Source organism: Podarcis pityusensis, assembly GCF_964106645.2.
Source record: "Podarcis pityusensis genome assembly, chromosome: 16".
Classification (NCBI taxonomy): domain Eukaryota; kingdom Metazoa; phylum Chordata; class Lepidosauria; order Squamata; family Lacertidae; genus Podarcis; species Podarcis pityusensis.
In genome coordinates, this window is record NC_138041.1 from 27,246,650 (window position 1) to 27,271,639 (window position 24,990).

Genomic DNA, 24,990 nt, shown 5'->3' on the forward strand with positions numbered 1-24,990 from the left:
GACATCTTGCCTGCCCCAGAAGGCGCAGGCTGATTTCTTTATTTAAAACTTCTTCCTGAGATGGAGCCCTCGCTCTTAAAGCCCAGCTGGGCTCAGCAACCTTTGATCCCCTCTTTTGGCCGTGAGGGAGTAGCACTGGGATAGGCAAGGCTGGTGAGGATTAGGGCCACTCACAGGGAAAGGCTGGCAGTTCTTTGGCTCATAGGGAGAAAGAGCTTTCATTTACAAGCTAAGGCATGTTCTGCTGGTCTTTGAGGGATCAAGAGGTGGCCTTGACGACAGCAGGATGGCAGTTGGCTCTCCTTAAGCCGTGCGATGGACACTCCTTCCGTATCTTGATACTTCCAGGAGCTCTTAAGCCTTAGTGTTTGCTTCTGAATGTCATTGTGTACTCAAGACATTGGAATCCAAACCACAAAGTAAGAGTTCCAGCCCCCTGATTATTCTCAGCGAGACATCTCTGGCTTGCCTGGTCTTGCTCAAGATCTCTTCTCAGCTCGCTCCTCCTGTTGAGGGAAAGATGAGGAAGGGAGGTGATTAGGCCCATCTCAGACACCCTAGAGACCAGAAGCAGCATTTTGGAATCTAAAGAAGCACAAATGCATGCTCAACAGCCTTGGCTATCAGGGCAAATTCCTGCGTGGAGTGATGGATACCTTCATTATCTTCTGGAGGTCTGCCAAGGCTTCCTCATACTGTGGGAGGAGTGGCTGGAGGGATGTGTTCTTCACCAGCTGCTGCTCCAACTCAGGAAGACCAGCTTCCTTCAGCATCTTCAGAAACTTCCTTTCCTGGAAAGCAATGAAGGAAGTGAACACCATGCTGCGTTCCAAAACCCACACTACAGAAAGCTGTGAAAGGGTGCTACTGACCAATAACCTAAATTCAGTGGAAGAGGCCCTGGGTGTGGACTGACGGGCAGCTGAGCTGGGCATCCAGCAACCAGGCAGTGTCCCTGAAGCCCACTCCCTGCTCACCTCCATGCTGTTCTCTAGGCCATTTTCTACCCCAGTTGCTGCCACTGAAGTCCTTGAAGCAGAGCCTGTCTGAGCCACAGGAGACCTCACTACGAGGACTTCCGTCTGTGCAAAGGCACCCAGAAGGCAGCATCTGGGTTACTCCGGAGAGGGATGGGAACGTGTGGCAGCCTCTCAGCCTCCCTGCCCCACACAATAGTTCAGCCCGGACACTGAGGTCCTTCTGGTGGTTCTCTCATTACAAGAAGTGAGGTTACCGGGAACCAGACAAGAGAAGTCTCTAAGTAGTTGTGCCCACCCTGTGGAACACCCTCCATTCAGATGTCAAGGAAATAAACATCTATCTGACTTTTAGAAGGCATCTGAAGGCAGATTTTTAATGTATGTGGTTTTATAATTTGTCAGGGGACGCAGGTGGCGTAAACCACTGAGCCTAGGGCTTGCCGATTGGAAGGTCGGCGGTCCAAATCCCTGTGGCAGGATGAGCTCCTGTTGTTCGGTCCCAGCTCCTGCCCACCTAGCAGTTGAAAAGCAAGTCAAAGTGCAAGTAGATAAATAGGTACCGCTCCAGCAGGAAGGTAAACAGCATTTCCGTGCGCTGCTCTGGTTTTGCCAGAAGCGGCTTAGTGCTGCTGGCCACATGATCCAGAAAAACTGTCTGCAGACAAACACCGGCTCCCTCGGCCAGTAAAGCGAGATGAGCGCCGCAACCCCAGAGTCGTTCGTGACTGGACTTAACTGTTGGGGTCCTTTACCTTTTATAATTTGCCAGAAGCTGCCCAGAGTGGCCGCAGAGACCCAGTCCGATGGGCGGCATATAAATAATAATAATTATTATTATTACCTGCTGTTTCAGCACCATGGTGAAGGCCAGTCCCGCTTTCCCTGCACGAGCTGTTCTGCCCACTCTGAAAAACAGAGAGAAAGGTTGGCCTTTTCCAGGAGGTGCCACTTCTGAGCCCCCACCCCCAAGCTACCTGGGGAAAAAGGAAACTCGTTCACATTATTTGAAAGCCTCCCTCTGAGGGAATTACCGGTGAATGTAGGTCCTGATGAACTGAGGAGCATCGTAGCTGATGACGCATTTCACTCCACCAATATCGATTCCTCGGGCTGTGGCGTCTGTGCTGATTAACCTGGGTGTTGAGGAGAGAAATCGCTGTCATCCCAGCAGATCTGAATGCAGGCACTAAAGAGATGCTTGGTCCGCAAAGAAAGGGCTGGGGGCTTGTGGTGTGGTAGGTTGGGGAAGAGGCCCGGCTCGTACAGTTTCTTCTAGTGTCATGAAGAAGAGAGACATCCCACCAAAGGCAGGTCCTCTTCTGGCTCAACTCGGCTCCCAACAGTGCCAGAAACTTTCCACCACCATTGCACATCTGGAGATCAAGGGGCAGCCAGTGTGTGATGTGCAACTGAGACATGAGGATGTGGCCAGCCCCCCTTGCCCTGGAAATACTCACAGCTGGATCTTCCCCTGTTCAAACTCCTTCAGTGTCAACTTCCTTTGCCTTGGATTCAGCCTGGAAGAGAACTCGGCCACGTTCACGCCGCCAAAGGCTCGAAGCAGTAGAAAGAGCCTGGGGTGGTGGAGAGAGAGAACAAAGGATGAGGATGGGGGCACAGACCAGCGGCAGAGCCCCTGCTCTGCAGGTAGAGGAAGGGGATCCCAGGATCAAGGACCAGCCCCTCCCAGGAGGGCTGCTGAGACTCCAAAGGATCCTCTGCCTCAGCAGACGGGACCAGTGCTCTGTTGGCTGTTAGGATATAGTTCCGTTCCACCTTAAAAAGGGACAGGCAGGACTATTGTATATCACATGCCTGTTTACATCCAGCACTTGCTGGGAACTTCTGTTTGTATATAGCTTTTGTGTTACTGCTTTTTTGCTGGAGACGAAGGGAAGCAGACATGTTTTCCTCTGTTCCTGAACTATGCTGAATAAAATGCTGTACACATTTCTCTGCCTGCCTCTTCTGCTGTGAGAAGATTTACGCACTCTGCTGACAGAGCGTCCATGGGTCTCTAAACGTATCTGAGGCTCGTGTCGCTAATTGATGCTGTTCCAAGGGAGATCAGCTGCCGGCTGGTGGCTGGAGCCAGCTGGGGGCCTGCTTGATGCCCCCGTCTTCCCGGCAGTATCCCAACATCGGCTTCCTATGAAAGTTCAAGCCTAGCCCGCAAAGATCCCACTACTGCACGGCCTCACCTGTGTGACGTGTCCCTGCTGTTGGTGAAGCAGAGGACTCGGGAGAACTTCAGCCGCAGCAGGAAATGCAAGAGGAAGAGGGGCTTCCAGCGCAGGTTGCAGGGCACGTAGTATTGCTGTGGCGGGAGGAGGAAAGAAGAGCCGTTTGTGCACCGCCCCCCAGGAGTGCTTCCTGCCCAATCCCTTTGGGAAGACGAGGAGGGTCACTTTGGGCCAAGGAACAGGACAGGCTCAAGGGCTGACACTCCTGCCTCTCAGACGATAAGAGACTGTGTCTCTAGTGAACAATTCAAGACTAGGTCAGTGTGTTTCTCGCAAAATACCCTTTTCACTTCAGAATTGACAACTTCCACTATGTTTCTAGACCACCAGTTTTCATACATTAAGCCATTTATTTATATTAATATTAATATTATTATTATTAATAATAATAATATTTACATACCAACCTATACCTGGAGATCTCAGGTATAGATCAATCTAAAAACCACATTATATATAATCAAAATAAAAACAACCCAGTGACACCCCCCCAAAAGGGGGGGGGGAATCCATTATGCAGTTCCCAATTTAGAAGCAGCGACTCTTCTGCATTTGCCTCTCTGATATTCAAGTCACAAATCACCCCCTCCCCGACAAACCACCAGGGCTGAGTCCCTAAACCAGTGACCAGCCAGCTTGCTGCCTTCTTTCTAAGTCTTCTATTATTATTTCCTATTTTTATTCTCTCCTACTACTTTGTTAGCCGCCTGAGAACATAAGCTTTGGTTGAAGACGCAAGAAAGAAATTATGCAGCCGAAGAAACGCAAACCTTTCTGTGCATTCCTGCCCTCCCAGGGACCCAACTTCTGAGCCCCCGAGCCCTACATAGAACTGCCTGGGACTTGAGGCACCTGCTGCCGCTGCCAAGGAATGGGGCCTTCTGCCTCCCCCAACCCAATTTGCCTTCCAGTCTGGAGGGAAGGGCTGGTGCTGTCCCAAAAGGGCACCTTCTCACCATTCACGTCCCCCTCGCCAAACACGCCTTCCTGGCTCTGCCAGAACCAGAGTGGCAGGTGGGCGGACTGCCTGCAAGCCCCCCTCTTACCGAGAGCCCCTCTGGGAGGGCGTACTTCTTCGTGGTCTCCGTTGCCTTCTCCTCCAAGGAGATGGGTGTGAAGAGGCGAGGCCGGTAGAGGCCCAGCGGCTGCAGCTTTTCGGGGTTCCGTGTCAGGGTGGCCGAGAAGAGGAGCTTCTGCAGGGGGACGTGGGGGCAGCCAGCTCTGTGTAGGGGTGCAAATACCCAGAGTGTGGGGGTCAGGTGGGATTGCTATGAGGAATTATGAAATATGGAGCAAGCCATTTGTGTCCGCGATGAAAGCATTGCGTTGACTGGGTTTGATTCATTGACAATAATTTCTGATCGAATCCCACAGCCTTTGCACCTCTGCCATTTGCTTCCTCTATGCCTGACAAGAACGCATAAGCATGCTGAAACACAGATCAGGCATCCTCAGTACATAAAGATAGTAGGTTAATTTGATGTAGTTTGTTAATCTTTAGATAGATCTTAAGGGCCAGGAAGAGAGTTCACAAGGAGATGATAAATACTGCCATCCTGTCTCTCCTGTTTATGACCTCCGGGGTTTTGCTGAATGCACTCCTCCTTTTATTCCTATTTTATTTACTCTGGACTACTATGCATGCTCAAGTAGGAAATAGTTTCTTTGTAGTTTTAACTTTAACTTTGTCCCACGTGGGGTTTTTGAAATGCTCAGAGGAAATCTGATTGGTTTTTACGAACACTGTGTAAAAAGTTCTTTTGTGAATAAAACGACCTGGGCTGAGGGGTGGAGAGGAATTATTGTTGGCACTCCTCCCAGAGTCTTGCTGGTCATGCCTCGTGTGTACAGTATTTTATTAATCAGAGTCCAATCCTTCCTTGCTTTGGGAACGCTACAGCTCTGGAATGCAAAAGGCCCTGGGTGGGATAGGCCTCCCGACCCAAACACAAGCAAATGAGGAGCTTTTCCAGTGCCTCTCTGCTCCCCACCCCCTGGATCCACACACAACATTCCCAGGCCAGCTCCTTGATATTCAGGGGTTTGGGATCCACAAGGCGGCCTTTGGGGTCACATTCCTGGCAAAGGAACCCTCGACAACACAGTGGGCAGTTTCTGCTCAAGGCCTGACTCCCAGGAGGAGCTGGCTGTGCTTCCAGGAGCCAGAAGGGGTCCTCTGCTGATCCGTCCCACCACTCCCTGCCCGGCAGGTTCCCTTCTCGTTCTCCTCTCTGAATTGGCTGACATACCTGGCTGCCGTGAGGGGCCCCTGCTCTGCCCTCCTGAACAGCTGTGGGGTGCCGGAGCCCTCTTCCACCGCTGAATGAGCTGCCGCCACCACCTGCCGCAGCCAGTCCTGGTGCATGTTGTCAATCATGCGATCGGCTTCGTCAATTATCTGCGCTCACGGGCAAAAGAGAGGCAGTCAGGGGAGGCTCATGACCTCTGGCACTGCAGAAAGCTTCACAGCCGTAGCTGGTATTGCCTTGCCAAGGTCTGCTGGGAGGGGGAGATGAAGGGGGGGAGCGTTTTGAGGGTGGGGTCCCGTTGCCTTTACACTCATGGTGGAGCTGCATGTGACTGGGAGCCCAGCCTGCAGGGAGGAGAGCCTCAAAGCAGGGCCAGCGAGAGAGGCGCTTTCATCCAGGAAGCAGCTGGCTGAATCGTGCATTAAAGAACGGACATTTGGGGGCGAAGGAAGCAATTCTAGTTATGAGGCTATTATAGGTCACATTTTTTGTAACAGGGACACCGTGTCACAGTCCACTACCCCAACCCCTTATATCAGTGGTTCCCTAACTTTTTCCACCCACCGCCCCCTTGGTTCCATAACCTCATCTCCTGTGTCCCCTACCGTACAAAAAGCATTCAGAATACAGTGGTACCTCGGTTCTCAAACGTCTCCGTTGTCGGACGTTTCAAAACCCAAATGCCGAAAACCCGGAAGTAAATGCTTCCATTTTCGAACATGCCTCAGAAGTCGAACGGCTTCCGCTGGGTGCTTTTCCATTTTCTTAATTGCATTTGCAGCTAGCCTATTACGCCTCAGTTATTGAATGTTTTGGAAGTTGAACGGTCTTCCGGAATGGATTACGTTCGAGAACCGAGGTACCACTGTAGCAGTTTGCATTACCCTCTACGGAAGGTAATAGCACAATAAAATTCAAAACAGCAACAATTAATTGCACCTTTATTCAAAATCCAGTTAAAACGTGATTCAACAAAACTGATGAACCTGACCCACTGATGCCAGCTTTTTAAAAGTAATTTATCCCTGCCTCTAAGTAAGTGTTCCCCAACCTTGGGCCTCCAGCTGCTTTTGGACTACAGTTCCCATCATCCCTGACCACTGGTCTTGCTAGCTAGGGAGGATGGGAGTTGTAGTCCGAAATCAGCTGGAGGCCCAAGGTTGGGGAACACTGCTCTAAGTGTCCCTCTAGGTAATTCCCTCCCCCCGGGGGGGGGGCAGTAATGCCCACTTTGGAAGCCGCTGCCTTATAAGGGCCCTTCCAGCCACAACATTGCATGTGATGCAATCCTCAAACATGGGGGCGGGGGGAGAGGGATTCCTCACCAGGAAGCGAAGTTCTTTCAGGCTGAACTGGGGGCTCTGCTGAAGATGATCTACGAGGCGCCCAGGAGTGGCCACGACAATGTCTGCCAGGCTGCAAAATCCCATCAGCCTGGAAAAAGAAGCACCAGAACAGGCAGTGAAGAGGAGTGTGATTTACGGAGAAGCAGCAGCACCAGACAACCTCCCACTTGCGCCGATTGCTAAGGAAGAAGATGGAGGCCTCTGCTGCTGCTGCTGTGCCACCTCTGGGCTCAGCTTCCTGGGCCAAGACGCAAGGAGGAGGTTGGCGTGCAAAGCCAAACAAAGAGAAGGTGAACTTACGTCTCCTCAGCGAGCGACTCCTGCTCCTTTGCAAACGATTTCTGCCCGGTGAGCTGGACCACTTTCAGCCCTGTCCCGTCAGTGTAAATGTTGAATACTTTAGTCACCTGTGGAGAGGAGAGAATCAGTGGCCTAGAGGGAACAGGGCTGCCTCTCAGGAGCAGCAAGGCACAAAACACACCTTCAGGGCCAAACTTGAGGCAAGAAGAGCAAAGGCAAAAATCCGGCTCTTGACAGCTCCCAAAATGCCTGGTCCTTTGCACTTCTGACACGTGGCAACGGGTTCAGCAGGGCCCTTCTCTTGTGTTGGTGCTTCTACTTACAGAGGCTAACAGATGCTTCTGCAACAGCTCCCCCCCCCCCCCGGCAGGAAGGTAATGGGCCTTCCCTGACTGGTATTCTGGGGTAGACTGCTTCTGAACCCAGAGGTTCTATTTAGCCATCCTGCCTAGTACGTGGAGACAGGCCTCGGCTACTCTGTGAATTCCCTCTCATCTGAGCCAGTGACTGGTGAGGCTCACAGCTTCTGGGGGCAGTACTGTGCACTGTGAGAGTTAAAAATTTATACCTATCTATATTTGCCTGTCTTGAATTTACTGCTGATCCCTTCAACTGGGGGAATCTTGATTTCTAGCATTATGAGGGAGGGAGAGAAGGGTATAAAGGCTAAACTTATGCAGTGAGTATTTGTAAGGGGGCTGGCAGTATAAAATCTGAAGAACACGACTGTGCAGTACTGTTAAGCCAGTCTAATCACTTATACAGTGGTACCTCTGGATGCGAACGGGATCCGTTCCAGAGCCCCGTTCGCAACCTGAAGCGAACGTAAGATGCGACTGCACATCTGCGCATGTCGCATTTTGCCGCTTCTGTGCATGACGTCATTTTGAGCGTCTGCGCATGCACAAGCGGTGAAACCCGGAAGTAACGTGCTCCGTTACTTCCGGGTCGCCGCAGAGCGCAACCCGAAAATATTTAAGCTGAAGCGTATTCGCCCTGACGTATGACTGTAAACTAGTTAACGCATTCCTGGGGCTGACCACACATCCTACACATTGGAGAATCCAATTGGGATGAACTCACAGCTGGAGTCCAAAGTCCCCCACCCCACCAACAAATCTCTCCTCAGTAACGCACCTGCTGGGCTAGTTCCTTGGTGGGCAGGACGGCCAGAGCTCGTACTCGGCAGACAACTCGGTCTAACAGAGCCTGAAAATACAAAGGCCAGCGATCAGGAAGAGATGGGTGTCTCCTGCTCCTCAGTCTACACGAATGGGTGTGGGAAAAGCAACCAAGAGAGCTAAATGGACACACAGTCGATTGAGTCACATCCCCCTGTGCCCCAAGTGCTGGGGGATCCTTTGAGACAGTGCTTTCCAAATTCACCAGCCTGATACTACTCCTTGTACGCAAAAGTCTTAAAGCAGCCCACACTGGGTTGCACAACAGGAGGCTATTTTGGCACAGAACACACACCAGCCAGCAGCTCTCCGCTTCGCCCAAAACTCACCTGCACCACCGGAATGACAAAGGCCAGGGTCTTGCCACTGCCGGTAGGGGCTGAGACGCAGATATCACTGGGCTGGTAGCCACCTCTCCCGGCCAAAAACCCGCTTTCCAAGATGGCTGGAATCACCTCGGCCTGAACTGAAGAAAAAGAGCAGGCAGGATCAGCACATACCCCAATAACATTCCCCCCACTGCTTAAAGGGTAAGGAAGAGGGCAAGGGGTATGGGAGAGGTTTCAAGGCGGTTTTGGAATTTGTATACTACTTTCTCTCCTGCCAAGGATTTGGTGGCCACCAGCAAGAAAACCGAGCCATCTTTCTCTTTTGCCTACACTTTTTCACCTTCCAAATGTTTATACGCTTCACATTCCATCAATGAATCCACTTTTAAGTCTTCTCTCCAGCTCTGTCAACTGCAGCCTAGCCTCACCATACAAAAGAGAGAGCTTGGAATTGCCATCATTATCATTTTTAATTTGTATACCGCCTTTCTATCTTACAATACTCAAGGCGGTTTACAAGCTGAAGAAACAAAAAATGTACATCTTATAACAATCTAATGCAATACAAAAATGCCATAATAAAACATAACTTTAAAATGGGCAACCTCCATCGAAAGAGTAACATTCAACAATCATTAGAATCGTATAAAATAATAATATCAACGTATATATCTAAACTATAATCAATAAAACAACGGCAAGCTACAGTACATAATACAATACACATTGAGAAGCAGAGGGTGGGCCAAGGCAGGTGGAAGGAGGGCTTGCCTGATGGAGTCTTTCCCCTCACAGTTCTTCCTCCAGGAACAGCTCCCTTATGAGAAGTGGAGGGGGAGTGGTCCTATGGAAAGTATTTGTGGGCACTCAGGTGTCTTGGGGAATCATTACTGGAGCACCCAGAACAAAGGTCCAGGGACAGCAGCTGGCTCATTTATTTCTGGGCAGAATTTGTTTAACAGGGTGTCGTGAAGGATACCCACAGCCCTCTGGCTCCTTTGCACCAGAGTTCTGAGAAAGGTGGGGTTGCTTCTCTCTCATCACATGCGAATGGATCCACACACTTGAGGTGGAACTTGCTGTGGGATGAGAGATGCAGGTCTACGTTTACATCTAGGTATTTCATTGACATTCTAGCCTAGCTAAATAATTTGCTGTGGATAAAACTGTGCTTCCTCAGTTTGACACCACATCAAATACTGCAGAGAGGTTACAACTGAAGCACCAATGGGAGCGACTCCCACCAACATTCATTTAAAGAGCAGAGGTCCCTGTCTTCTAAGCACTAACCATTCGCATCCATCCATCTCCCAAACTCTGGCCATCTTCTAAATATGGGTTTAAAAGCATGGAAGAGGAAAAATTTTCCCACTATGATGATACCTGGAAACAAAGACTCTATTCCATTTGCTTGCAGTTTCTTCCTCAATTTTGGATGGATTACTGGAACGTCTTGGAGTGGGATAACGTTCTCTTTGATCCGCCTCTGGACCAGCTTAGGTTCAGCCAGCCAGCGTGGCAGAAGAGGCTCCACCTGGAAATGACAGACGCACATGTGATGGTGGAACTGTGGACTCAAGAGAACTGCAGGCACACACACCTCTGTCCCGACAAGATGCCACAAGGAACATTGCAACTCCAGCCTCAGGACAAATCAGGCCCAATGTTCCAGCTGAAAGGTTTTGCTTCCATGGAATCTCCCTCTATTGAGCTTCAACAAGGCTTGGTCCCCGTTGTCGAAAAAGAGAGGAAACTAATGGGGTAAAGGAATTAAAAGGGTGCTATGCTCAAGCACCAAACTAAGGCTTTGATGGCTCTGTGATATGAAGCAAGCTATACATTTGTTTATTAATAATATTAACATTAGCGGTGGGGAGGGGGATATCTGCAGCCCTCCAGCTGTTGTTGGATTCCAGCCCCCATTAGTCACAGCCGTCATGACCAATGTTCAGGGATGAGCGGAGTTGTAGTTCAGCATCATCTAGGGAGCGCCACAGGTTTCCAATCCCTGCATTAAACAGATAGCCAAACCCAGCCGTCACCTTGACCCTCCAAGTGTTGCTTCAGTAAGGAAGCAACCCTGACCTCATCGCAGAGCAGTGTGGCTGAGCCTTTGACAAAGACTGGGAGCAAAGCATGTGGATAACAGACTATCGGCTCAAGACTTAAGTGAGCTACCTTCTTCTTCTGCGCTGCCTTCAAAACCCAGTCACCAAGAATGATTGTGTTGGGAGGTGGGGGGGTTTCCTTTGGATCCTGCGGTGACTTCAGCATCTGCTCCTTTTCACCATGGCTCTCATTTGCTCTGGCTTCCGCGCCATCCTCCCTCTCTCCTGCTGAGCCATCATCTTCTAGTTGGCTTGCTAACTTAATTTCACTTCCTGGTAAAAGCAACATGAACATGACAAATGATTTGAGTTTAAGAAAAAGATGTGCTTATGGCATTTTCAAAAAAAGAGAGGAAAAGGTGAGCTGGGGGTGGGGGGAATATTTGGGCCCAAGGTGGGAAAGGGCCCAAAAGTGCACAGAAAGCAATCTGTCCCATTCCCCCCCCCCCGCTCATCCCACCCCTCCTAGTACCAATCAACAGAGCCAAAGAAGCAGGCAGCTGCTCACTTTATAGCAAGTGGGAGTCCAAGGAGAGAAGTGAGGGCTTATCCATACCAGCAGCTGCTCACACAAGAGGCAAGAGAAGCTGGGAGAAAGTGATTCATGAGAGACACAACAGGAGTTTTGCTGTACACACCACACTGGGGGAGCAGAAATCCCTACTGATGGCTTCTCTTGAAGAGATATGGTGTTATTACTGAATACGGTAAGCCACTCTGGGAGTCTTTCTCAGATGAAGAGTAGGCCAAAAATACTTTGAATAAAAAACAAACCCTTCCTATATTATGATTCTCATTAGGAAGCTGCCTTAGACTGCGTCAGACCACTAGGGTCTGTCTAGCTCAGTTTTGTCTACAATGAGTGTGAGGAACCTTTGGTCCTTGAGATGTTGCTGAACTACAACTCCCATCATCCCTGGCCATGCTACCTAGGGCTGCTGGGAGGTTGTAGTCTTGCAACATCTGGAAGTTCAGAAGTTCCCCACTCCTCGTTTACAGTGACTGGCAGAGGCCCCCCAGACAGAGGACACCCCCAGCCCTACCAGGATATCCCAGACTGAACCTGGAACCTTCTGCATTCAAAGCAGGTGCTCTACTGCTGAACCACAGCCCTTCCCTTCATTCCGGAAGTCAGAGCCAATCTTTATGGTACACATTTATTCTTAGACTGTGCCTTCCTATCTCTAAAAGATGAGCACCACTGGCCTGATTTGGGGTGTGTGTGTGGCCCGAGCAGATACTATCATATTGTTGACTGAGCACTGCCCAGAAACGATGGAGACTGAATGTAGCTCCCAGTTTCCACCCACAATTTATTTTACCTTCCCCTCCATCAGTCCTTCCTTGTGGTGTCTTTGATTCCTTTCCACTTGTTTTACTTCTTCTTGGACTAAGATCATCGTCTTTCTCTTCCACACCTTCACCCCCTTCAGTGGATAATTTCTTCTTTCTCTTTCTATGGCCTTCTGTAAAAGGGGATTCCTCACTTTGCTTCCTCTTTTTGGATTTCTGCTTTGCTTCCTTCTCCAAGTCTATGTCAGGCATTTCATTATCTGGTCCACTTTCTGCAGGCATGTGATCATCCTGCTGCTGCCTTTGCTGCTGTCGAGCTCTTACCCGTTCCTTCAGCCGTTGCAGGAGCACTTGCGAGTGGTCTTTGAGGTCATTGTCTTCATCACCAAGATACCTGTGGATTTCACAATGGTTTCAGTACTCCACTAACAAGGGTTTTCTTTGGTGGCAGCACCCCAACAGTGGAACGCTCCCCCCAAAAAAGTTAAATTGGGCACCTTCATTTTTTATTTTTAGCTGGGTGGTTAAGACATACTGATTTGCTGTATTTTAATTTTTGCCTATTCACTCTTATCCAGTTGAAAACCACAGTAGTGGTTTGGACCAGGGGAAGTTTCTGGAACACTTTGGGAGATTGCCAGAGCATGGATAATACATGGGAGGGTGGGGTGAGCTCTGACTGACCACAGCCCTGCAAAGTAGACCAGTGGTGTTATAATCATAGTACTGCATGGGGGCAGGAGAGATGCTGAGAGAAATTAGCTATAACAACACTGGGCTACACTACAAAAGCTTAGTCTCCTGCCATATTAGTTTATTAAATATTTTTTTAAAAAAGAAACACAATTGGAGGAGTGCCGTGAAGATGACTGTAGCCAGAGAACACGAAAAGGTGATTAAATGCCTTCATAATTTATGGTGGTGGGAATTCTTGTGCACAATTCTGATAAAAAAAAAGAGCCTGAAATGAGTTAATCACTTCTTTCCCAATGCCGCTACTGACACCGACTTAACAGCGTCCTGCTGTTCCATATACCACAATACCTTAAGGACCAAGGACAGGGTTATTCATTTATTGGGCTGTTGTTTTTATTTTGATTCATGTATTTATGGTTTTATATTCTGATTTTATTCTGTGAACCGCCCTGAGACCTGTGGTTATAGGGTGGTATATAAATTCAACAACAACAACAACCACCCATATGAACTGACCACCACCACCAACAACAACCCATATGAACTGACCCGAACCCTGCAATCATCCCCTGAGGCCCTTCTTCATGTGCCCCCTCCACGAGAAGTCTGGAAGGTGGCGACACAAGAACAGGCCTTTTCTGTGGTGGCTCCCCACTTGTGGAATGCTCTCCCCTGGGAGGCTCACCTGAGGCCTTCATTACATATATTCAGGAACCGGGCAAAAACACTCCTCCATAACGAGGACTTTGGCTGATTTAGTAAGTTTATGGCCTTTTAAATGTATTGAGGGTGGGGCTATTGGCTGGTTCTTTGATTATGCATCTGCATTCTCTTTTTTGTATGATTGCATTGTAAACCGCCCTGCAATCTTCGGATGAAGAGGGTAAATAATAGTACAGTGGTACCTCGGGTTACATACGCTTCAGGTTACAGACTCCGCTAACCCAGAAATAGTGCTTCAGGTTAAGAACTTTGCTTCAGGATGAGGACAGAAATCGTGCTCCAGCGGCGCAGCAGCAGCAAGAGGCCCCATTAGTTAAAGTGGTGCTTCAGGTTAAGAACAGTTTCAGGTTAAGAACGGACTTCCGGAACGAATTAAGTACTTAACCCGAGGTAACCACTGTAATGATGCTGATGCTGCCAGCCGCACCTCCAAGTACTTAAAAAGTGCTTTGAGGGGCTGCAGTGGAAATCATCCTTGCCGCCACCGCTGTCATGTGACCACGAAGCCCCTTTCCCACTCACAACTGGGCTCGAATTTCAAGCCAAACATCCACATTCGCCCGCAGCCCAAGCGGCAGCGAAGCCTCCTCCCTCGCGGTCCCGCCCGGGGCTCGGTCGCGGAAGCCTCAGCGCCGCCTGGGCCCGAACCAGGCAGCCGCGGGCCGCATGTCCGGCCCCCTTCTCACCTGTGGACGACGAAGAGCGCCATGCCTGCTCTTTTCCCTCCGCCGGCGCCTAGCGATGAACGCCGACGTCGTCCCTTAACGATTACGACAGGTGGCCAATCAGGGCCGAGGTATGCAGATGAGGCGCGCCGTCTCGTGGCCGGCCTGAACTCGGTTCCTGTCGCTGCCGAGTGACGCAATCCCCGCGCTGGCCGATGTCGGGCGACGGCGCTCTCCCCATTCACAACTGGCAGCGCGGGAGGCCGGCGTGGAGAGAGGGGCGCGCGGGAAAGGGGCGCCCGCGGGAATCCGCTCCCGCCAGGAGTAAGGGCAGCCCTAAGGGAACTTGGGCGAATTCGGGGAGGGGGCAAAGGAGGCCTCCCTTTTGAGCCTTCCGGGGGAGGAGGGAGGTGGGAGGTGTTACATCTGTTTAGCCAGTGCGACATAACAGTGGTCATGATGTGTGGATGCCCAATTATCGTCTTCCAAAGCAACTGCTCTATTCCGAACTTTAAAATGGAAAGCGTAATGCTGGTGGTCAACAAGAGGTTTAAAGACGCTCTCAAGGCAAATCTAAAAAAATGTAGTACAGTATAGTGGTACCTCGGGTTACATACGCTTCAGGTTAGACTCCACTAACCCAGAAACAGTACCTCGGGTTAAGAGCTTTGCTTCAGGATGAGAACAGAAATTGTGCTCTGGAGGTGCAGCAGCAGCGGGAGGCCCCATTAGCTAAAGTGGTGCTTCAGGTTAAGAACAGTTTCAGGTGAAGAATGGACCTCCAGACCGAATTAAGTACTTAACCCGGGGTACCACTGTATAGACACCGACAACTGGGAAACACTGGCCTGCGAGCTCTCCAGTTGGAGAACAGCCTTACCAAAGTTGTCATGGGCTTTGAAGACGCTTGAACTCAGGATGAAAGGGAGAAATGCGCTCAGAGGAAGGCATGTTTGGCAAACTCTCACCGTGATCGACTCTCACCTGGAAACTTATGTCCCAACTGTGGAAGGACGTGTGGATCCAGAATTGACCTCCACAGTCACTTATGGACTCAAAACCGTGTTTATGGAAGACAATCTTTCTTGGGTACAAGTGATCGGCAAAGAAGCAGCAGCAGCATCTGTTTAGCCAGTGTGAGAACAGGAATGCAGGACGTTTTGTGTTTGCTTTGGAAGGTCAGCTAAGCATTACAGGGGTCGAGGCACTTACCGGTCACATCCCTGAAAGAGCAATTTGCAGGCAGGCCTTGGGGGTTTTGTGCATTACCAGGTGGAGCTCCCCCCCTTCCAAAAGAGGTGGCAAAAGATTGGGACCCAATTTTTCTGTATACCTGAGAGATCACCCATTCAACCAACAGCATCGCTCCTCACACTCCACAGGAGCTGCTTAACTCTTCGCAGGTGTATTCAGCACAGATATGCAAGCAGATCTAGGGGGCCCGTGGCCTTCTGGAGATCAGTGAGCTCCATCCTCCTATTGGCCCCAAACTGGATGGCTGGTATAAAGGGGGGGATGCGAGATACAGCCCTCCAGGTGTTGTTGGAGTACAAGATCCCTAAGTCCAGAGCATGGTAGTGGCTGGAGTGGGCCGCATCTGCCCATTTCAAGCCCTGGTGGTAATTTAGGCTGTGTGCACACCATACATTTAAAGCATGACTCCCCCAAAGAATCTTGGGAACTATAGTTTACTCCTCACAGAACTACAATTCCCAACGCCCTTAAAGTGTGACTCCTGGGATTCTTTTTGAGGGGTGGGGATCATGTGCTTTAAATGTCTAGTATGCCAACAGCATTAGTGCCTCTCTACTGAACTAGCTGCAACAACGAGACCCAGCAGTCTGCCATCTCAAAGGCCCCTGCAAAATAGAACTACTCCTCCTCCTTGATCTAGTTAGGGCCATCCCCACCCCCTATCACAGAAACACTTTGCACTTGCACAGCTTTCGCCAGAGCTTTTATTTGCATTTCAGAAACTGGATGCATGCAATAGGCTCTGCTAAAAAGAACCATCAAAAGGAAGGTGGGGGGGGGGAGAGGAAGGAAGAGGTGGTAGTGATTGCCGGCAAACACAAGGGGGCAGCAGGTCCACCAGGTGGCTGTGCAGGAAGGAGCTGACTAGGCAAAGGTGGAGCCGTTCCAACCCACGTTAGCGGCGTTCATGTCACAGTAGTTGATGTAGACTCTACAAAAGAAGCAAAACAGCAAAAATCAGCCCAAGAGAGCACCAGAGTTACACGTGGCTCCCACACCTGCCCAGGTAAGGCAGGGATGGGGAACGTGTACCTATTGAGATGCTAGGACTCAAGTGTGGTCATGAAGCAGGAGTAATGGGAGCTGGAGTTAAGCAACACATGTTCCCCCATCTTTGCTGGAGGCCTAACACTGCAAGAAATGGCTCTTGGTTCCTGACAGTCTTGCTTCTCTTTCATAATGGGACCTCTGCACTGCTTTTGATGAACATAGGAAGCTGCTCGATGAGGCAGACCATTGGCTCCAGCTAGCTTTTTAGTTGGGTGGGCAAGCAATGGCTCTCCTGGGTTTCAGCAAGCAGTCTCTTTCAGCCTAACCTGGAGACGCTCCTGCATGCAAATGTTCTCCAGCTGGGCTACAGTCCACCTCCCTGTGGTATTTTACTGCTATGGTGAACCTAATACAGTTGGATGGTGCCTTGTACAGTGGTACCTCGGGTTACAGACGCTTCAGGTTACAGACTCCGCTAACCCAGAAATAGTACCTCTGGTTAAGAACTTTGCTTCAGGATGAGAACAGAAATCGTGCTCTGGCAGCACGGCAGCAGCGGGAGGCCCCATTAGCTAAAGTGGTACCTCAGGTTAAGAACAGTTTCAGGTTAAGAACGGACCTCCAGAACGAATTAAGTTCTTAACCCAACGTACCACTGTACGCCTCTTTCTGGAAACTCCTGGAGCCAAGCTGGTGCCAAACGTATTGCTCTGTTTTCCTTTGGACCACATCAGCAAGGTCCTGTTGTTTGGGCAGCCCAAGACCTCAATACACACTGCCCAGGCTTGTTCCCTGGGGAGGTCACTTCTGTGCTGCTGACATGGTCCTTCCTGCTCTTTTGTGCTTTTTTAGACATGTGGTTCCCAGACATGTGTTCAGCAGTGACCAGCCCCTGGGCTGCTTGGCTTTTAGCCTTCAGACAATAACACCCCGCAATTCAACAAAGATGCTCCCTTCCCAGCCAGCACGGCCTCGCCTCTCGGCTTGCAGCTCACCTGTCTGCAGGTATGTGCAGGTGCTTGGTCAGCAGCTCACACAGCAGCTTCGTGTAGGCCTTATTCTGCTGCCCGCCAATCTTGCCGATGCTGTGAAGGCTGCAGAGGGCACAGGGATCAGAGGAGCCTCCGAAGGACATCATCTGGTCAGCCACGATGTGGATGGCGATGTACTGCGGAGGGAGGCAGCAAACGAAATACTTTTATGGCTGCGCCTGGCGGTTGAGGTTTTGGAGCAGGAATTGTTCATACAAATCTTTAAAGTTTTTTTTTTAAAAGTGGCACCTAGCGGTGCAGCAATAAAACTGCTAACACGTTTGCAAAGCTAAAGCAGTTTACAGTATTGAGATGCCTGCCTCGCAGGGGGTTGGGCTGGATGGCCTTGGGGGAATCTCTTCCAAATCTACAATTTTCCGAGTCTGCATGTGTTTGCACGCGCCCACCCTTTCTGCAAACTCGCTTCTCCCGCTACTGGGAGCTTCCTCCGCCCGGAAATCTCTGCAAAGGGCCCTCCCTAGCCCAGATTCAGGCGCCCAACCCGGCTTCCCAGCCGCCTTGCTGCTGCCACCGGCAGATGAAGAGCTGGTTGATTGAAAAGGAGGGCAGGCGGGACTCTCCCGGTTTGGAGATCAGATGCGGAAAGAAGCCCCTGAGCGTGCGCAGAGTGCCACTCCCTCCCCCCTCACCTGGGCTGGCTTGCCGGTCGCCTTGGCTAGCTGCTGGGTGAGCTCTCCGAGGAGGCTCTCGGGCACGGCGTCCCGGCTCACGTTGGTGTTGACCACGAACATGGGCATCTTGGCTGCTTATGCCTCTTGCTGGCTGCAAACTGCGTGCAAAATGGGAGCTGCCTCCCCGCTTTGTAGGGCTGCGCCCGAGAGCGCGCCGGGAACTCCTCCCTCCCCCGCGCTCTTAAAGGGGCCGCAGCTGCAGCAGGCGGAGGGGGCAGCAAGCGCAGCCCTGAGCGAGTCCCCCCCCCCCGGGGGTGGAGGGGTGCCTAACGGGGCCGTGCTTGGCTGGGGCTCCGTTTCTGGAGCTGCTGGGAAGGGCAGGGCGCGAGGATGCGGCAGGCAGACTGCGGGGCAGGATGGTGGTGGTGGAGAGGGGGCGCCTGTGCCAGGCTGCACGTACCCAATGCCCGCCCGGGCGAGCCACGTGCTCGGTGCCCTCCAGGCGGGCTGGGCTGGGCGAGGCGGAGGGAGGCCCGGCGCTGGTTTCAGAGAGAAGCAATGGATGCTGATCTGCTCTCGCCTTCACCTCGGTGGGTTTCCCGGTGATGCACAATATGAAATCGACGTCAGAAGGCACTCTCCTTGCAATAGTGTGCCTGCACGTGGGATCTGCCACAGCCGTGTCCTTTCATAGAATAGTAGAGTTGGAAGGGATCCTGTGGATATGCAGTTGTGCCATACGGGAGTCGAACCTGCAAACTTGGCGTTATCAGCCCCCCACACTAACCAACTGAGCTATCCAGCATATGTTGATCCTTGCCCTGTTTTGGGACACTTCATTCTGTCTGTCCCTCTCCTACCCTGTTTTCCCTTTCCAGCTGTCAGTCTGCATTTCTGGGCTGCTGAACCTCTTGAGACCACATTCATTGGGGGTGGGGGTTGTTTGTTTTGTGTGGGGGCTGTACTTCTGCAAACCTTGAGATGCCCCCAGGCCTGCTGGTTACCCAGTGTGGTGTAGTGGTTAAGAGTGATAGACTCGTAATCTGGTGAACTGGGTTCGCTTCCCCGCTCCTCCACATGCAGCTGCTGGGTGACCTTGGGCCAGTCACACTTCTCTGAAGTCTCTCAGCCCCACTCACCTCACAGAGTGTTTGTTGTGGGGGAGGAAGGGAAAGGAGATTGTTAGCCGCTTTGAGACCCCTTCAGGTAGTGATAAAGCGGGATATCAAATCCAAACTCTTCTTCTTCTTCCCTCTGGTGCACAAATGTTGCCATTTTGGTGACCGGGGAGGGGGCGAGAATCGTAAACCACACTGAAATCCAAAAAAGGATGAAGGATAGGGTTAAAAAAGAAAGAAAGAGAACGACTCTGATTGGCAAATCATAGGGTATTCTAAACAGAAACCTGGAAATGGGCATCAGACCTGCTTGTAGTACAGGAGACCAACTTTAAGGTGAAACACGTTTCCTTTCTCCTTATGAAAATGCTGTATCATGGAGTCAGAGAATTGGGATCCCAAGGGTCATCTAATTCCAGCCCCCTGCAATGTAGTAATGCCTTGCCGAACATGGGGCTCAAACCCACGGCCCTGAGATTAAGAGGCTCATGTTCTACCGACTGAGCTATCTCAGCTGTATGGAGTACATTGCTCCCTCTTTCCCCACTCTCAATATTTACTGAATGAGCCAACAGCCTGTTTAGGTAGGTGAGACCCCCCTCCCCCATCCAACTGCAAATACGAGATACCAAAAATCCCCGAAGGAAAGTGGTGCTTCATCAGGATAGTTAAAAATCAGCCCACCCCATACACGTAAAGGTAAAGGGACCCCTGACCAGTTGCGGACAACTCTGCGGTTGCGGCGCTCATCTTGCTTTACTGGCCAAGGAAGCTGGCATACAGCTTCTGGGGCATGTGGCCAGCATGACCAAGCCACTTCTGGCGAACCAGAGCAGTGCATGGAAACGCCGTTTACCTTCCCGCCGGAGTGGTACCTATTTATCTACTTGCACTTTGACGTGCTTTCGAACTGCTAGGTTGGCAGGAGCAGGGACCGAGCAACGGGAGCTCACCCCATCATGGGGATTCGAACCGCCAACCTTCCGATCGGTTTAACCCACAGTGCCACCCACGTCCCCTACCCCATTCACGTACTGTGCCACAAAAACAGTAGCCAAGGAAGCAGCAGCACCCATCCTCTTTGGTACACGGTCTCCTGCTCTCGCTTATGAAGAAGGCCCCAGAGGTTTGGAGGAGGGAGGGGGATTCCAGGCATATTTTTATGTATCTCACTGGCTTCTGCTTTTGGATGAGGCAGATTGAAGGCGACACTCCACATTCTGTTTTAAAAATAATAATGGCACAGGGTAATCCTGATTTTCTGCATGAGAAAGCAAAACCCAAAGGAGAGTCTGATGTCAAAACCAACAAGCACCAAATCCACCAGGCATTGTGTTGTCTGGGTGAAGAATCTGCTACCCAACACCCACACTGTTCTCTCTGTTGTATCCTGATGGAATTCGACTTCAGATGAGAAATATGACCAGCTGATAAACAAAGCAACAACTTGCAATCAAATGGGTATGATTCAAAAGGAGACCCAAGTTGCAGGTTGCTATGCCGGGCCCATTGGGAGGGGTGGGGGGAATAAAAAAATAAACTGTAGGAGGTACCTTTCTCAATTAAAAGCGCAGAAATAATTGAGCAAGCTTTCAACCTCCCCAGAGGTCTTCTGAAGATTAGATGTCCCTGGAATTGCAAGACTTTGAAGGAATTGCACTTTGAAGGAAGAGGCATTGTGCAGATGGGGAAAGATTCTATAGCTATTTAGTAAGTGAATAAATGAATAGACTAATGTAAAAGGAGAAATGGATGGGGAGGGAAAAGGAAAAAATAACTCTGCCATCAGCTCTTATGTCATGTAAAATATCTGACTGGCTTTGGGAACTGAGAGATCAGATCCTTTGGAGGAAGAGAGAAACACTTTGGGGGTGTATAATTAGTCCGTATACCTACAGAAAATGAGATTCTATGCGAGTGAGCAAGAAAGGTGTGGTCAATGGTGCTGTTTACTTTTTACAAGGGAGCGATAGTGAGAGATTGAGTTTATCTCCAGCTGGATTTCCACCCACCTCTGGTTATCGCCTTCCCAGATGCCCCACCTACATTGTACAGGACCAAACCTGGCATCAGCTTCCGGCTGCATAAAGAGCCTAAATATACAGGAGGGTGACCCTGCTGGGTGTGTGCCTGGGGTGGTCATTGAGCGGCTGATGGTTAGGTTCTGTGAGCTTCCTTGCTGGGAACAAGAGGGATGCGGGTGGCGCTATGGTCTAAACCACTAAGTCTCTTGGGCTTGCTGATCAGAAGGTCGGTGGTTTAAATTCCCTAGATGGAGTGAGCTCCCATTGCTTTGTCTTAGCTCCTGCCAACCTAGCAGTTCGAAAGCACGCCAGTGCAAGTAGATAAATAGGTACCGCTGCGGTGGGAAGGTAAACGACATTTCTGTGCGCTCTGGTTTCTGTCCCAGTGTTCAGTTGCACCAAAAGCGGTTTAGTCCTGCTGGCCACATGACCTGGAAAGCTGTGAATAAACGCCATCTCCCTCGGCCTGAAAGCGAGATGGGTGCCACAACCCCATAGACACCTTTGACAGGACTTAACCGTCATGGGGTCCTTTACCTTTACCTTTTACTGGGAACAACCTTATTGCCAAGGTCTTTCTGAACGATCTCAGGTATAACCAGGGACTCTTATGCAGGAATGTCAGATAGGCATAGGGAGCCATGCATGCCTGATTTGGATAATAATAATAATAATAATAATAATAATAATAATTTATTTGTACCCAGCCCATCTGACTGGGTTGCCCCAGCCACTCTGGGTGGCTTCCAGCACATATAAAGACATAGTAAAACATTAAATCTGCCTTCAGATGCCTCCTAAAAGATATATAATGACTCATCTCCTTGACATCTAGTGGGAGGGCATTCCACAGGGTGGGCGCCACTACCAAGCAGGGCCTCTGCCTGGTGGAGGCAGGAAAGACACAACTGTGAAGGGACACTTAGGAGTCTTAATTCCCCTCCATTTGTTCCTGGGCATGCAATGCTTGCATTCAGCACCTCTTAAATTTGGTGCCAACACACTGAAGGCCCCGCTTGGATCGGCCATTTTCTGGAGTTCCCTCTGAGTCCAGCTGAAAGCAGAGCTTGGAGTCATCACCACTGAACAGCTAAGTCGCAACGTATGGTGAGCAATAGCATGATGCCATTTTTTTTGCCCCCAGCCTCTGGCGCTACAGAGAGTTCTAAGAAGCCTTTGCAGAAAGAATCATTGTTTATTTCATTTATACCTCACTCTTATACACCTTCTGCATTCAAAGCAACATACAGCAGAAGTAAACATTACAAAACCCAGAATCAAATATAGCCACAACTGTGGGGGTGCCAGATGACACTGAATGAGATAGGCCTCCTCCACAGAGAGTGCAAGGAGTGAGGAATCTATGGCTCTCCAGCCATGGTTGGACTCCAGATCCCAGCCAGCATGTCCAACGAGCAGGAATGACTACAGCTACAGTTTCCTCCCCACTACACTAAACTGTGGTTTGTTTAACAAACCATGAGTTAACAAGTCATCCCACAGAAAATTAAACAAGCTGTGGCCTCCTTCTCCAATATTTGACTTGTTTTTCAGTTGCTTTTGCCTTTTTGGTTTGGTGAGGGTTTTTTTGTAAAGGGTTCAAGCAAACCATGGTTAAAGACACATTAGACATAACACCAAACCAAGGTTCATAAGCCAGCAACAAACCATGGCTTCAGATTGCAATTTGTTGGGAGTAAACAAACCATAGATAACCTGTCTCTCATGGGAAACAGGATGTAAACTGGAAACAGGATGTAAACTGGTGAAATGTCCCATCTTGGCTGAAAGGCACGGGCAGGCTGTTGTTTTCTTTGCATGGGGCAGAGCTAGTGACTCTTCACCCTCCTCTCTCCCCTGCTCCAGAGCTGGAGATTCTGCAAATGGGGTGTTAGAGTCTGGTGCAGAAGATGGTTTCCTGAGGAACTTTATTTTCAGCAGGAAAAACTTGTTTCTTTCCATAATTCAGCTTATTAAACTCTGCTGTAATTTCCATGATCGATTTCCCTTTTGTTTCCGGGAGGAACAAGAAGATGAAAACACCTGAGGCTGTAAGGATGCCCATGAAGATCAGGAAGCAGAAGGGGCCGAGATATTCCTGGAAAGAGAAGGGAAGGGAAAGGTTAAAGAAGCTCGCGTTACATTCTCAAAACCCTCCTTGCAAACACTTGGCCGGTGCAGAGATTCATACAGAGCAGGATCTCGTCCACCAAGCAGGTTCTCCGGCCCATACAGGACACCTGTAATTTTTTGGGGAAGTAAACACCCCATTTTTCACTTTCAAGCAATTGCTTGCAAAATCACCCATGTCCCCATCATGGCCTTAAGTGTCCGATGTCCCGCGGCAGGGTTGATTGTGTGGGACTTGGCGGGTTGCCTGTGGCCCGTGGGCTGCCTCACCACAATGAACGGAAAGATCATCCCGAGCAGGAAGAGACCCATCCAGTTGATGAACCCCACGATCACAAAGGCCGACGGGCGGAAGGTCTGGTTGAAGATCTCAACCATCACGGCAATGGTGGCTCCAGCTGGGGAAGGCAGAGAAAAGCTAAACGAACAAACAATGCGCAGCGGGCCCAATTCTTTGCAGCTGGTCTGCTTCAGACATTATGCAGGGAGAAGAATAATACAGTGGTACCTCAGGTTACATACGCTTCAGGTTACAGACTCCGCTAACCCAGAAATAGTACCTCAGGTTAAGAACTTTGCTTCAGGATGAGAACAGAAATCACACGGCGGCAGCAGGAGGCCCCATTAGCTAAAGTGGTACCTCAGGTTAAGAACAGTTTCAGGTTAAGAACGGACCTCCAGAACAAATTAAGTACTTAACCCGAGGTACCACTGTAGAATCAGAACTAATCTGATGCTCTGTCTCTTGAGACCAGGGCCCTGCGGGATCTGATCTCTTTCCGCAGGGCCTGTAAAACAGAGTTGTTCCACCTGGCCTTTGGCTTAGAATCAGTTTGATTCCCTCCCCCTCTTTCTTTTTCCTTTCTCCTCCTATGAAGAGATTGCTCCCTAATTGTTTTAATGTTGTATCTTAATCTTTTAAATTGTATTTTAATCAACTTGTTTTTATTATTGGTTGTTAGCCACCCTGAGCCCGGTCTTGGCTGGGGAGGGCGGGGTATAAATACATTTATTATTATTATTATTATTATTATTATTATTATTATTATTCTAGTGCAACCCTTTGCAGTACATGAATCTTTTCCCCAATGTGGTGCTCTAACTCAAGACCCTGAGATTAAGAGCCTTATGCTCTACCAACTGAGATGTCTGCTTCGAGATCTCGGTGTGCCTGCAACCTCACCCACCCCGACCAGACCCTCTGGGGGTGGATGGGTAGCTGCTTTACCAAAGGCCAGTGTGGGGTGGGTGCCGCCAACTGCCTCTGCACCACCCACCCAGCACCCACAGGTGTCAGGATTGGCAGAGACCTGACCAGATGCCTGGACATGCCTCATCCCAACCTCTCAACAGCAGGTGCTGAATTGTAAGGATTTGGCCTAGTAGGAGCTGGACGTTCCCACACCTGCATATGGATCTGGGCCTGGTTGGACACGCCCCAGTAAGAAAAAAAGGTAAGTCCAGTCAAAGGCGACTATGGGGTGCAGCGCTCATCTCTGCTTTCAGGCCAAGAGAGCCGGCGTTTGTCCACAGACAGCTTTCCGGGTCATGTGGCCAGCAGGACTAAACCACTTCTGGTGCAATGGAGCACCGTGACGGAAACCAGAGCGCACGGAAACGCCATTTACCTTCCTGCTGCAGCGGTACCTATTTATCTACTTGCACTGGTGTGCTTTCAAACTGCTAGGTTGGCAGGAG

At 50.2% G+C, this 24,990-nt stretch overlaps 3 protein-coding genes across 3 annotated transcripts in view; all 3 read right to left on the reverse strand.

Moving 5' to 3' along the window:
* On the reverse strand, positions 1–14,202 carry DDX51 (DEAD-box helicase 51). Its single transcript, XM_080985145.1, has 16 exons — positions 14,135–14,202; positions 12,059–12,423; positions 10,807–11,009; positions 10,012–10,162; positions 8,629–8,765; positions 8,256–8,327; positions 7,119–7,225; positions 6,798–6,906; positions 5,473–5,621; positions 4,270–4,444; positions 3,182–3,297; positions 2,438–2,554; positions 2,012–2,113; positions 1,822–1,885; positions 657–791; positions 1–506 (listed from the first exon to the last, which is right to left on the reverse strand). Exons 1-16 carry the CDS (start codon positions 14,155–14,157, stop codon positions 480–482), a joined length of 2,052 nt encoding a protein of 683 aa, XP_080841271.1. The 5' UTR covers positions 14,158–14,202; the 3' UTR covers positions 1–479.
* A 1,851-nt stretch (positions 14,203–16,053) lies between these two features.
* Positions 16,054–18,218, reverse strand: MIF (macrophage migration inhibitory factor). Its single transcript, XM_080985402.1, has 3 exons — positions 18,039–18,218; positions 17,353–17,525; positions 16,054–16,298 (listed from the first exon to the last, which is right to left on the reverse strand). The coding sequence occupies exons 1-3, from the start codon at positions 18,144–18,146 to the stop codon at positions 16,232–16,234; spliced, it is 348 nt and encodes a 115-aa protein (XP_080841528.1). The 5' UTR covers positions 18,147–18,218; the 3' UTR covers positions 16,054–16,231.
* A 4,835-nt stretch (positions 18,219–23,053) lies between these two features.
* LOC308464811 (uncharacterized protein) overlaps positions 23,054–24,990 on the reverse strand; it is a gene marked incomplete at its 3' end in the record, with an annotated part of 30,728 nt that continues 28,791 nt past the window's right edge. Inside the window, exons 23-24 of the mRNA XM_080984400.1 lie at positions 23,563–23,690; positions 23,054–23,260 (exon numbers count right to left, since the gene is read on the reverse strand). Coding sequence (XP_080840526.1) covers positions 23,054–23,260; positions 23,563–23,690 — 335 coding nt within the window. The remainder of the gene's footprint in view (positions 23,261–23,562; positions 23,691–24,990) is intronic.

Coding starts and splice junctions, on each gene's coding strand:
- DDX51 (XM_080985145.1), bottom strand. CDS start 14,157: ATGGCGCTCTTCGTCGTCCACAG. Junction 11,010..12,058: donor AAGGACTGATGGAGGGGAAG/GTAAAATAAATT, acceptor TGCTTTTACCAG/GAAGTGAAATTAAGTTAGCA. Junction 1,886..2,011: donor ATCAGGACCTACATTCACCG/GTAATTCCCTCA, acceptor TCTGTTTTTCAG/AGTGGGCAGAACAGCTCGTG.
- MIF (XM_080985402.1), bottom strand. CDS start 18,146: ATGCCCATGTTCGTGGTCAACACCAACGTGAGCCGGGACGCCGTGCCC. Junction 17,526..18,038: donor CGACCGGCAAGCCAGCCCAG/GTGAGGGGGGAG, acceptor CTCCCTCCGCAG/TACATCGCCATCCACATCGT. Junction 16,299..17,352: donor CTGCACATACCTGCAGACAG/GTGAGCTGCAAG, acceptor CTTCTTTTGTAG/AGTCTACATCAACTACTGTG.